The 14472-nt window shown below is 37.2% G+C and overlaps 1 protein-coding gene across 8 annotated transcripts in view; it reads right to left on the minus strand.

The window, feature by feature from the left end:
• The window catches only part of FHOD3 (formin homology 2 domain containing 3), a 356118-nt gene that overhangs the window by 176420 nt on the left and 165226 nt on the right, over nt 1-14472 (minus strand). For all 8 annotated transcript variants that reach the window (XM_065752844.1, XM_065752840.1, XM_065752839.1 and 5 more), the window contains exon 5: nt 2286-2391. In XM_065752844.1, coding sequence (XP_065608916.1) covers nt 2286-2391 — 106 coding nt within the window. The remainder of the gene's footprint in view (nt 1-2285; nt 2392-14472) is intronic.

Genomic DNA, 14472 nt, shown 5'->3' on the forward strand with positions numbered 1-14472 from the left:
TAAAATAAAGATTTTAGTTCATATGTGATTGATCCTTCAGGTATTACTGGATTGTTTTGTCAACAATGAGGCTCAGTGCCCTGGATCTTATCTGACACTGGAAAAGAATAGTTGCAGGGCTATCCAGTGTTTGGACTGTACAACCACTTGGGCGCTCGGCTAAACATTTATCAGTTTTCCTTCAAATTTTCAATATCTGGCTACAAAACTCTGTTAAAGGACACAGACATCACCCAGCCCCATCAGTACTGAGCTGATGAGGCAGTAAACCCCTTGACTGAAGAGCGGACTGTTGGTGCAGAGCACCACATTTATTTTAAATTATACAGTGGGTTAGGTTGGAAGGGAACTTAAAGATCATCTAGGTCAAACCCCATGATATGGGCAGGCTTGTCACCCACTAGATCTGCACAGACCTCATCCTACCAGGCCTTTAATACTTCCATGGATGGGGCATCCACAATTTCTCTGGGCAACCTGTTCCAGTGCCTCATCACTCCCTTAAGTAAAAAATTTCCTCCTAACATTTAATCTAAATCCCCTCACTTTTTATTTAAAGACGTTCTACCTTTGTCCTATCACTGTCAGACCATGTAAAAAGTGGGTCCTTCTGCTTATTATCTCCCCTCAAGTACTGGAAGGCCACAAAGCGAACTCCCCAGAGCCTTCTGTTCTCCGGGCTGAACACGCTCAGCTCCCTCAACCTTTCTTCAGAGGAGAAATGCTCCAGACCTTTGATTATCTTTGGAGCCTCCTCTGGACCCACTCCAACAGCTCTTAATTTTTCTTGTCTTGGGGTCCCCAAGCCTGGATGCATTACTCTACTGTTCTTTAACATTACTTCCAGGAGGATCTTCTCCATGATCTTCTGAGGCACAGACATAACGCCTACCGCTGTAGTTTCCCAGATTTTCTTTTCTACCTTTATTAACAATGGAAGTGATGTTTTCCTTTTCCCAGTCAACAGAGACTTCACCTGACAGATATAACTTTTTAAGTGTGATGCAGAATGACTTGGCAATCACATCAGCCTTCAGGACCGCAGAATGCATATAATACAGACCCATATACTTGTACACATTTTGCTTCCAGTCTGAATTTTATGAAAGCATCTATAGCTGATTTCTTTAGAAAGTTTTTTTTAGAATCATATAAAATCTTTTTTTTTTTTCTCTTACATTTCACCATCCTTGTCTAGTAGCATTGTGGTTAGAAGTTTTTTTTACTTCTGAGCATATACAAGCTACTATTCAAGTACATTTACATCACTGCACAACTCCTGGCAATTTCTGTTGTACTGGTTTTTCTTATACAACCCCAAAACTGATATTTGTACAGTCTGATTTTCAAACTGTTCACATGAATCTACATTTACTATTTGAATCCTAGCTTTCAGTAACTTAGCATTTCTGGTTCTTACAAAATCCCTCTATTTTTGTATTTGTTTTATTCCTCAATTTGTAGATTGAATGTTGGCAGCTAAATATACCAAACTGACATTTTTAGAGACAGCTATGTACGTCAGTCTAAGAAAATTCAAATGAGCAATTCACCACAGTTATGTATCTATTAGTGTTCTCTGTTGATTATGAGATCACCCAGTAGCCAGGATCCCTTGGTACGATGGCTCTCCTCTCACTCATAACTCTTCAAACCACCAAAGGAACTCTCCTGATTTGCAGTCTGGGTTTTCTTGCTAGATAATAACTTCAGTCACACACAGTATGTATGCAGGAACACAATACCGTAAGTCAGCTTTCTAATTCAGAAGACATTTTTCCAGATCATTTCCTAAATTCTATCTTTATCAGTAGGCCTGAGTTCAAAGAACAGAATGTAAATGTCAGATTACCTTTTTTTTTACTCCAAAATACCAGATAGCTTAAATTGCTTCCAGTCAACTAACCTTACAATATGATCCTTTCACCATTTATTCTATATTATGCAACCAGTTACTAATCCCATTCCAAGAAGTTATGTAGCTCTGTGACCTTTGATATTTACAATTATCCAGAGCAAGCTCTAGAATGCCTTTTCTTTCTCAGAATTAAAGCTTTCCAATATAATCTAAATGAAAAACTGAACAATGGAGAGATATCAGTATTTCTATTTTCCTATTTGTCCTGCTCATCAACGTGTGTTTATCTCACCTTAACTTTCCTGCATAATATGCAAGACTGTACCAAAAAGTTAAATATGTTTCAAATGTGCTGCAAGTCACAGCAGACCTCCAAGAGCTCCACAACAACAATGAAAAAAACAGCTTTTGGATACATTTCTCTTACCTCTCAGGATGTAGTTCTGATAATTCTGGTCTGCCTCTGCTCCTACTTTGATTAGACAAGTCAGGCCTTCAGCAATAACAAACTCATGAACCAAGTCCTTGTCATCCTACCACATAAGAAAGGAAACACTACATTAGAATTCCAAAAGATAAACATATATTTATTTATATATAATATATCTTAGCATAAAACCAAATGCATTCCTGCAACACTGACTTTATCATATTGAGTTTATATGAAAGATGTTATACAGAAGACATTTTAAAATCATAATTAAATACATGATATAAAGAATAAAAGCCATGCTTTTACCTCTAAGTTGACTACAGAGTTTCAATATCAGTAAAATATTTGAGTTTGGATTTTTTCCATTAAAGGCTTGCAAACATTCTGTCTGATATTATAATATCTTCATTTTTGTAAACACACATCCCTAAAGTCATGTCAGTATTAGTAAGAGAAAGCCATCTCTATGCCTTAGCATAATTCCAGTTTCAGTATTTGAAGTGTGTACGACAAAACTTTTAGACTGTTTTTTATTGAAATGTAATATTGCTCTGTGACAGTCAATATATTTAGAATTGGAAATTACACTGTCAAACACAAGAACACTAGTAGACAATATTCCCACATTTTGATGGAAAATGAAGTGAAAGAATGGAATAAAATACTCCAAAGTGTAGCAGAATGACAGTATATCACGTATCAGGAGGGCCTTGCTGGGAACTGCACACAGAAAATGATGACAAGAATATCGAGCACGGTATGGAGATGAGAAAACTGTGCATTCTCATCTAGCCAAGGCTCAGAGAGACTAACAGAAGGCTGTTAAAAACTTGATTAAACAGCATTTAATGAAGCAGAAAATAAAATATTAATGAAACAGAGATACTCTGAGGACAAAATCGTCACTGCTGCTCACTGACACTTCCTGGATTATTTTTTAATACATGTTTTTTTCATATACAAAAGGGTATTGAATAGAAATTTCATCTTTCCAATAATGCAGTTCTGAGAAACCAAGATCCAGATGGTATCTTTGTTTAGGGTGATTTCTGAATTAATTGTGTGTCCTTCGGAAGCTGCCAAATAAACAGGTCCCTTATTAAGAGACCCAAGCACCCTATTTTACAAACATGAGAAATATCCTTTATCCATCCATTAGCCAAATTCAAAACAGTGGGACCACTAGTACAGAAGAGAAAGAATATGCAGACAATCTACTTGTTAACCTAGAAGGCACTAACCATATTCTGATTTTCTTTGTTTTATGCAATGGTATTTAAATGCATACACGAAGATCCTCTCCATTGCAACAGCAGTGAATCAACCACTTTTGCCTTCCCTGCAGCAAGGAGCCAAATGAAGCATTTGCACTGAGCATGGAAGGACCTCTTGCCAGCAAGGCAGCGGTCCCTTCAGCCAATGCACCAACCTGATCAGCATGTCCTGAGGCACGGAATAGGAACCCTGAACGGATATGGTCACAGGCCTGTGGCTGCTCCCTCACAGACACAGGTCCACCTTGACAAGCGCCATCACAGAGAAGACTGAACTTTTTGTGTTCAAGTGATTAATTCCACATTAATCTGTGTGGCAAGAGATGTCAAAATTCATAAGGCAAGCTTCTAAACCAACTTTTACAACTTTTGCAATTTTACAACTGCAGCCCTGTAAAAACATAAAGCTGCAAAATGAAAAGGATCCAAACTTTCTGATGACAAAAGCTGTACTTCAGGTTTGTCCCACCAGAAGTGACATACTTGATTTCAGACTCAGCAAACACAGATAACTAAATCTGAAAGCATGCAGTGCACTGACCCAAACCACACCGGGCAATAAAGCATCTACACTCACCCCATGTGCTGGAGAGGCCCTGCAAGAGGGTGGGGAGGCACAGCCATACCCAGGGCAGCCCAGAGGTTTTTGCAACCCCTTAGGGCCAGGATAGTACTCCTTTCCACAAAATGCTTTGTATAAGATGCTTTTACTCAAAGAAACAGAGCAACCTCCAGTTCTCCTAGAATTCTGAAATTTATTTCTGAGAAAACTCAAGGGAGAGGAACATTTCCCTGGAATCTGTTGGCTAAACTCGAAGTACAGAACATTCAGGGTTCAGATACACTAACTCTGCACCCCACAGAAATGCAACAAAGAGTTTGCCTGACATTCACAGACCTTGGAAAGTAAGTTACATTGTATGCCAAAGTCAATGGCTCAACATTCTCTACTACTGAAATAAAGGGAAAATGTGCCAAATTCCTCCTATAAAGAGTGGGCAGGGGTGGGAACAAGGGCAAGGGACAGAAAATCTACCCTGCAAAAATCTTTCTCACAAACCTGGGGACAAACAGACACATATTTTTGGGGATAATCTTGATGTGTAATTTAAGAGGAGTAAAATAATATAACAATAGAAAGCAATGACTGAATTAACTACAATGGTTATTTCAGTTGGTAATGGAACCCCAGCTCAGAGCACACTTCCTTATTCTTCAAATACACTTCATGGAAGTTTAGTATACATTCTGATTTTGCATCAAATTCTGAATATCATTGAGTTGAGGCAGAAAACAAACAAACAAACAAACAAACAACAACAAAATACAACCCCCTGGACTGACTCAGAATCAATTAAACAAAACTGAAAAAGTGGGAGGAAGAAGGAATAACTGTGATCTCCAAACTCTAGTATTTGTTAACAGACCTAACATTTTGGAAAGACAGACAGAAAGACAGAGAGAGAGAGAGAGAGAGAGAAAGAAAGAAAGAAAGAAAGGTTACTCAGAAGTATCCCTACACTAGAGAAGTTGAACATAATCTCGCTGTAAAGAACTTCAGATCAAAACTGAGTATGACAGAAAATTCCAACAAATGGCTGCAATTAAGGCTGCTGACAATCAATGGAAGAAAACCTGAAATAGCCTTTACAGCGTTAAGATGTTTTCTAAAATCTACAGGTTAGGTTAATGAACATTAGAATTTCACCTGGTGAAAAATCAGCATTTATTTTCCAAAATACTTCATACTGAAGATCTGCTTTTTGTTGGTGAAAATGGTGAGACCTGCCTTTTGGAACTTTTTCAAAGCAGCTGAGGGGAGGAAACTGCTGCAACATAGAATTGTCCCTGACTGAAATGAGATATATTGCAGGAGAACCGAAGAGGAAATGAAGAGGATGAGGGACTTTAACCAGACTGCTTTTGGAAAGCAATGAATAAACAAATCAAACCTGAATTAAAAAAAGAAAGGCTTTTAAGGTACTTCTTCTCTCCCAAATAAAAGCAAAAAAGAAGGTGTAATGAAGCGGAATACAAACACATCATGCTCTAGACATAAATTTGAACTCAGTACATTATCTATCCCATCATGTATATACGAAGAGAGGAAAGAAGCAAACATCTGGAATGTGCACAGAAAGATGAAAGAAAGATGAAAGGAATCCAGACCCATATATTCTAAATTGAAAGGAGAATGTTTACATCAGTTTTGTTCTAAGATAATCTTTTCAGACCCATTAACTCACTGACGTGCCAAGTTAGGTGACCTCAAGAGGAAAGGCTACTCTCTACAGTGGTAAGAGGTTCAAGTTTCCAGGAAAGGAACATTCATTGTGCAGAATATATAGTGTGTGACACCGATATGCACAAGTAGCTGCCACATGTGTGTGATAACAGCTAAAAGGAGGCTGAGAATGGTTGTCATTTGGGATGGAAGTGGACTCCTCCACTAATATCACAAAAATTTATGAGCCCTTAATCAGTAGGTATTAGAGGACTGATGAGAAAAGCAGCAAAACACTGTTAAAGCTCTCTAGGCTTCCTGTTAAGCTCCTGCAGCCATAAAGATTGCTCAGTGACACAGAGACAAGCTAATTAAAGTCTTTAAGAAATAGATTTTACTGATGGCCTCATCAAAGAAATATATTTTATGATTTCGTTCACAGACTTGGAATGAACCATGTTGTTTCTTTGTTTAGGCATCTTAGATGGGCATATAAAAAAACAACCAACAAACAAAAAGACAAGACAGTGTATGTTGCTATGTAATAGAACTCTGTTTTAGATCAGCATATGATGAAAAATATAATTAATATACTCAAACTGTTGAGTTTAAAGCTTGTTTATTGAATCATATCTGACAAAATGCACATATCATACTTTCACCTGTACAACAGTCTAGCTATTAGAGAAACCCTAAAAAGTCTGAGTTAAGCAGTTTCCAGCATGCCCAGGAGCCACTAATGCAAAGAAGTGTAGCCAAGATTCCCCTCTGTCCTACTACTTCTCCTGTCTCTTCCCCACTGGATACATCTCTAAGGCAGTTTTTTGGGGTCTTATCTGAAGATGGGGAAACTTCTTTTTTTCAAGGAACAGCACCTTTCAAGAACACACAGCATCTTATGGTCAGTGTACACATGCAAAAATGAATTGTTTACATAATATTAAAAATAAATCTTTCTGAAGCCTGCTACATTTCTGTGGGTCACATGTTGGAAAAAGTTTACCCAAAGCATGACTATTTTCCTGCCAAAGGAAAGTTGCTTCACTTTCTAATAAGAATCAATGTTTTAGAGTACAGCTTCTCAAGAGATTTTTTTTTAAAAACTTATTTTTTGTTTAGCTAACAACAACTGGAGAAAGTTCTATTCCAAGTATTTGGGGAAACTGAACAATCACATTTGGATATGAACACACATATTTCCCCTTTACATGGCTAGCAGCTGTGCAATGCACTCCATCTAAGGAATTATACCAAGATGCTTGTCTGAGATTTCTATCAAAGAAAACATCATTATGTTTTTTCTTTCCTTTCACAAGCACCATTGTTTTAGGTTGTTCAAGCATTCTAATATTTAATCATTAAATCTCCGCTGTTTCTGTTACAAAGTTACACACTGCCCATTTTATGAAGTTCTCTTATATAAGTAAGGAGATGTGGATCTCCCCAGCTTATGCTCTCCACACAACATGTCTTTAATGAGCCAGCAATCACGTTATCTACCAACTGAACTTTAAAAATGCAAATGTTGCCATAATCCAGTGTAGAAGTGACAGCAGTGCAGGCTACATCCAAAAGAATTTTCTTGCAAAGCACAAATAAAAAAAGAAACACTGACTATTGGCATACAGGAGGGACTGTTTTCACATGAGGAATGAACCAAGGGTTCGTGTACTCCACCACCCTCTGAGGAGGAGCTCACCTCACTGCTTGTCACTCCACACAGCCCCTACTAAGAGAGATTTAAGCTCTGATTCCTTAGGCCAGCTCTGATTTTGTCTCTAGACTTAGAAAGACAACTTCTTAAAGTTATACTGCACTCACATTTTTACATAGGAATAACTCATGTAGTCTAGAGGTTAATATTTTAAATTTGTTGTGTAACTTCACATAAAGAGACATTTGAGCCCTACCTGCTTCAAACAGGAGAAGCATCTTCCTCTGCACCCTGAAACCTTGTGGGGAGGATGCTGGTAGTGTACTGACACATAGCCTGACCTTCAAGAGGGACAGAAAGCATTCACACATTGACTGGCTCCAGAAGTAAAATTCTCTACTTTGTAAGAGAAGGAGACAGGGAAATCTTCTGTCATAGCTGTGTTCATCAATCACACAGCACATTGTTCTTCTCATTTTACATGAACAGAAGAAGTGATGTCTCCTTGGAAATCCCTCTTCTTCTTCAGATTCTCCTTACCAGAATATATACTGGACAGCAAGTGGGCAAAATTGAAACAGAGACCCTGAGTGATTCTCCTCAACATAGAGAAAAAAGAATAGCAAGAAAAAGAAAACAACACATGGATGATTAAAATGACAGCCCACTCAAAGTAAGTCCTTTCAAAAATGCAAATAAAATCAACCTTTAAGAAAAAATCAAATCTTTAAGAAGTCCATTTTTGTTTGTGTGTTTATTTTGTTGTTTTTGCTTTTTTGAAGTCTCCTATGAAGTCAAGATAGGATCACAAAGTTGAGTTGATTTTAGGAGGATTAGGGGTTAGGGATTAGGCTTTATTCATGGGGAATGTAAATAAGTAGCAGGGGGAATGCAGTTGACTGGTGAGGAGAGGGAGAAAATAGGCAGGTCAAAGAGCAAAGAGTGCACCACTGCAGGCACTTGCTTTTATAAATCTCAAATGAGAATACATCTGGACCTCCACCACAAGAAAGTAAGATGCATCACCCACTATACTCAAAAAGCTTCCTTGCTAACAAGCAGGTAAAGGCAGAAATGTAAAATCTGGATTTCTCTTTGTTTGAAATAGTATCAGTGAAGGGCAGATACTTAGTCTACCTCTTGTGTTCCTAATATTGCAAAGAGAATGGAAAATATCTGATCTTTTCCTAAGCATTCCTCTTGTTCTGGCAAACCCTAATATATGCAAAAGAACCCCAAAACAAAAAAAACAAAAGAACACCCAACACACAGCTGGTCCCTAACGTGATGACTCTTATCAATACTCAGAACATGAGAGAGCAAAGCTATGACCAAAACTCACTCCCATTACCTGAGAAGCTTCATGTCCATAAGCTTTTGATAAAATTTAAAATACATGTTTTTAAAACATGCTCTCTTCCAGTAGCAATGGATAATGAATAGCCAGTTCCTCCTGGCCCTTCTTTCAGCTGCTTAGCTAGCAACACGACCCCAGAGCCTACATAAGAAATATATAAATACATATATATTTATATATCACAATAAAGTCTCCACAATAATATTTTTAACTATTACTATCTGCCTTCAGGACGCATAACATCTGCTAAAGTTACCAGCAAAATAATTACTCCCATTGACAAGATTACAATGATGCAGTAATAAAAGAATTATGCTGTGCTCTATTAGAAACAGAAATCTCATGCCATTTCTGGAGTCCAGCTTTTTTATTGGCTAAGCAACAGGTTGCATTTTATAGATCAAGATTGGCTTGCAATGTTTGCTGTTAAGAAAGCTCATTTTGGCTTGAAAACTGAGTAAACATGGTCAGGAAGTGATTGAAAGAGCATAGAAAGCCAAGATATAATTTACAGTTATTTTCCCACACTTTAAATTAAAGCTCTGCTCTTTGGACTTTAAAATCATTGATTGCCAGTCCAGAAGTGCCTGATACCATCTAATTCAATAGTCGCTGTTTATTTCAGTCCATTTTAAGAGCTAAGTCACATGCTGTAAACAAATCGAAAGAGAAATAATCCAGAACACATACGCACACATATTTATATAAATACATCCATGAATGTAAGTTCTATGAGTTTCTCCAGGTTGTATCACCATTTACACCTAAGTTACCCAAGCACCTACAATTTCGTTCTATAAATGGATGAGTCGGCGCTCAATCAGGATAGCCTTGTATTAAACCACTGAACTTCTGCTCAGAGTCAGCATCCAACTTTTAAAGTATAAACAAGTGTGGCTCCAGTCAGCCAGGAGAAGGGTCCTCTCTTTCAAAGTGTTTTCACTCTGATTCTTAGCAACTTTTCTCAGAAACTATTCCAAGATGAGGACACTGGGCAATTTCAGCTGTTGTCTCTCTCCCCATCCCACTGCAGCTCCTACCAACACTCCTAGAAGAGCCCCTCCAAACTAAGAGCTCCTTGGATTCTGAGATCCCAAAACTGCAATAGCCTGCTGAAGGTAGCCAAGGCAGAGGCATAAGCAGCCAGTTTGTCCCTTAATAGGAGCTCTTTCTGCTTGCTATTGCTGCTGATTGCAACGGCACTTCAGCTGCTTTACTGCCCTCAGAAACTGCCACTACTTCCACCCTGTCTTCAAGCTTTTCTCTATGCTCCTCTGCACTGACTCCACAATTCTTACTCACTTCTCTACTCCAGACTTCTTTATTTCTCAATTCATCATACATACATACAGTTCTTCTCAAGACAGAACTACTTCCAGCTTTAGGATATTGGGAAGCGTATTAATATGAAAGAACCTTCAATTTTTTTTTCATTCATCTGGATTTATACTTATAAAAAGTAAATATCTAAAACTTGAAACAAAATGTGTATCTTTTCAGTAATAAAAAGACTTTTCAAAGAATAGCACCTGAGAAATAAGAGACACTCAGACACCTGAGACGTTCAGCATGAGCCACATAGCTATATAGTAGCTGTCCCATAGCATATGAGGAAATAAGCTACAGAAAAGAATCAAATCTTCCTTCATTAAATTTGTTGAGATTCCTCAGAGCCAAGTAAGTGCTTATTAGACACAGTTAAATAATATGTAGATCGTTAAGTTCCAGCTAGCAAAAGAAGCAAAAAAATAATGTATAGCAGCAGTTAGACAACTAATATTTCATACCTTCGAGAAAAGATTTAAATATTTTAAACTCTCTTAGCAATGTTTCTTTCCCTTGTTTTTTTTAACTGAAATCTTGGCTAGGGAAATCAAAGCAGCTTAGTATAGTTGCTCTTTCCTAGTTCATAAGTTCATAAGTTCATAAGGTTGGAAAGGACCTATAAGATCATCTAGTCCAACCATCCTCCTATCACTATCTCTACCCAACTACTATGGTACGTTTATGTTAAAGAGATTAATTTTAAACTTGAAAACTTTCAGTTCATATTTGCATTGTCTTCTCAAGGTCTAATGAAAATAGTGTATCATTATTTCCAAGCATTTCCCATTCATTTATTACTTTTTCATCCTCGTTGATACATTTATTTTGTATATGAATGAAGAACTGGTCCATTCAGATTCTAGATTTCTCAGAAGATTTCTTCCTTTAGCACACACAGAAGAAGCCATTAAAAGAGCAGGGAGATATATAGTATTTCATGTTCAGAGTTTTCTGATATTATAAAATCAGATTATCATGGTATTGCCTGGCCTTTACCTTTATCTCCAAAAAAAGTTCCTTCCTTTTACTCTGAAGGCAGTGTTTTCCTTCTTCAGTGACTTTGGTTATCAACTTCACCACTTTTACATAACCTGACCATATCCGTGCATCAGATGAAGGAGATGCAGGCAGATGGGGTCATCTTACTGTAACCCTACAATGCTTCCTTGTAGGACTTTCACTACATAACACAGAACATGCAGCGTGCCATGTTTATATGAGAAAGTAAAGAATTACCATTGAGTTCTGCCACCTCTAAAACTGGACTACCTGCTTCAGATGTACACAGTGCTACAGTGATGCAGTCCTTCTTTGAGAGGGTACTAATTTGTTAAAAAAATTCAAAGAAAGAACCTTGGGGAAAAAAAAAAACAACTACTATTTCATTAAGCTGAACTATTGCAAAGAAACATGCTGCTTTAAATATTATTGGAATTAACAAAGATTTAGAGAACTATGAGATCTTTTTTCCCAGGTAACATTATTTCCCTGCAAGTGCAAGAAGTGAGAACAAATCACATCTCATTATCATATTAATCTACATAATTCTTAGCTAGAAAACCTTTGTTTGTCCCCCTAAAGGCAAGCTATAGTTACTCCACTGAAGCTTGAAATGAATACCAAACAAATGTACTGCTGTGGCTGTCTCCATTTGTTTACTCCTTTCCACATATGTATATACACTCAATTAGGTAAAAATTACCAAGATTCTCTGGCACTGACTTGATGGAGACCAAATTCCATCCTTTGCACCCGAGTTGCCAGAATATACATACTATGTTCTGCTTCCCTCACCCCCCTTAATACTAGAACTAAAACCATTAGCAAAACCATCTAGAGAAGTCCCTATCAGATCTTTGACGGCATCTAAGCATCTAATTTAACGACATTCTTGCATTATGTTACTTACTTGAAGAAGTTAAAGTAGGTAGGTAACAGAAGTTTATCTCTGTCATAACTTAATCAAGAACCTATCTAAAAGGGAACAGGTGGCAGTTTGCTTTACAAGTGATGACAGAAGCCCCTAAATCAAGTCCTTCACAGCTTCAGACCCTGAGGAATCATCAGTCATGCTCACAGGAATGGGAGAAGCAACCTTCTTCCTGGAGATCAATGAAGCAAACACAGAAAACTCCTTCTGCTCAACTAAGAATGATTGATGACTCCTTAGAAGGCAAAGTGTGTGACATTTGATTTCACTCGCTGATAAGATTATGTCTATCCAAACATCTTCTGGTTAATGTTTTCAAGCCCTTTACATAGCTATTCTTTGTAACATTTTACACAAAGCTCAATTGTGCAATGATTAATGATTTTTTTTAACAATAGAAGAAAATTCTGTAAGGGAATTTTGCAACAGTGCCATCCAATATTCTAACCACAGTGCAAAAGGGTTCCTTGAGGAAGATAGTGGGAGATCTCTCACATTTGTCGAAGGACACTTAGTGGAGAAAAATATCCCAAAAGAAAACTGGCTTTTTTCCTTAACATTGATAAATATATCTTTTAAGGTTTGCATTCCAGAGCAGTGCATGCACTGATTGATTAAAAATACTTTCCAGAATATTAGGAAGGCATACAGATTTATGCATGACTATAGATTTCCATATAATTGAAACATGATTTGTACTTCTCTTATTTCTCTCACATTGCATTTTTTATCCAGCTTATTCATATTTTGAAATTACACAAGTCAATATAATTTGAAGCTATGCTTTCTTTTTTAGTATCATGTAAATTGGATAGCACAATTTACAAATTATAGTACTTGAATTCCACTTTTCTTATTTTAAGATTCTTTAAGACTGAAGTAAGTGTTCTAGGTAGGTTTACTTTTACCACATTCTGAATATCACAATCAGGTACTGCAGTGTTTTTTGATCCTGATTTCATGTAGGTCACTCCAGAAGTAATGCCTTATATTTATTTCTGTGGAAACTACAACAGATACAAAGAGCACAATAACACTGTTTGATAGAGCAAATTCTCAGCCACAAACACTATTTTTTCAACATAGTCACCACTTTTAGCTATGCATTTTAGTCAGTGATGAACAAGAGCCCACATTCCACACTTGTAAATATCTGCAGTAGTGGAAGTGAACCACTGTTCCTGTTGCCACTGCTGAAACGCACCACTCACCACCTCACTGTACTCACACCCGCTGGTTGGTCTTCATAAACGTTCATTAAGTGTCAGTGAATGTCAGTGGGTGACATTTTTTCCACATGGAGCAATTCAGTGTCACACCTTTGCTTCATACACACTTCCACATCAGACACCATTTTGTCAGACTGCCTCACTGTTGCCAACTGTCTTACAGCAACAAAACTTAACAGGATATTGTCAGGAGGCTCAATCTCTGCTGCCAAACCACCACCTGCCTCTGACGTTGTGGGCTGACATAATAAAACAGGAAGCATTACTTTTGGGGCAGGTCTTGTATAAGTGCCATGCTTGGAGTCTGTCCTTGTACACCTTTGGGTCTTTTATCACTTTGCAAAAAAATTCACAAATCTCTGATAGCTCAGAAATATGTCAGAAAATAAATCCAAAGGAAGTTAAACTGCAGTCCAACAGATTGTGAGTTAGATCTGTATGGGTATATGCATGTGTTGTATACACACACGTGTACACTTAGTTATTTTAAAGTCAAGTGCTCACACAGTTCAAACATTACTTTCCTTGCTTGTGGAGCAATGAAAAGTGTATAGGGAAGTCAGATGAATAATACTGGAGTACAGTCCAGCAAAAGATCACAGCTATGACTATATTAACTCTTCAGAATGAATTAGAACAATTGAATAACATTTCTGTCAAAGAAAAACACTCCTTACACCTTTTATCATTTTGCCAAAAACAGCTCACCATAAGAAACCAAACAGAAATCCCAGGTTTGTACTAGCCAAATGAATCTTTCATTTAAAATTTGAAACAAAGGCCCTGCTTTTGCCAAACACTGTTAAGCTTCGCTGAGGCTGTGCATGAAAAACCAAAAGCTATGACTATTCGAAATTCTATTTGATGGAACACTTGGGCTTGTTCCCACTTAATGCAAATAAGTGACGGCACGTCACCTTGAAACTCTTTAAATTAAAAATGATACTGACACAGAGCTGTGCCAAATTAACTCAGCTATGATGAATGATTATAAAAATATGGTGTTATGAACTGTCTTGGCACTTAAAGACATGATGAAGTCTCCATAACTTTCTGAAAACTACTAAAAAATAAAAAAAAGTCTCAAGTCAACATTTTATTTATGTAGCATTATAATGTTTAAGAATTTAAAATACTAAATACAAAATTAAACAAATGTTTATGTTGAAAAACAGATAGATTTCTAA

The sequence above is a fragment of the Cyrtonyx montezumae genome, unplaced genomic scaffold, assembly GCF_038088225.1.
Source record: "Cyrtonyx montezumae isolate F1298 unplaced genomic scaffold, pur_monq_1.0 scaffold_8, whole genome shotgun sequence".
NCBI classification, from domain to species: Eukaryota; Metazoa; Chordata; class Aves; order Galliformes; family Odontophoridae; genus Cyrtonyx; species Cyrtonyx montezumae.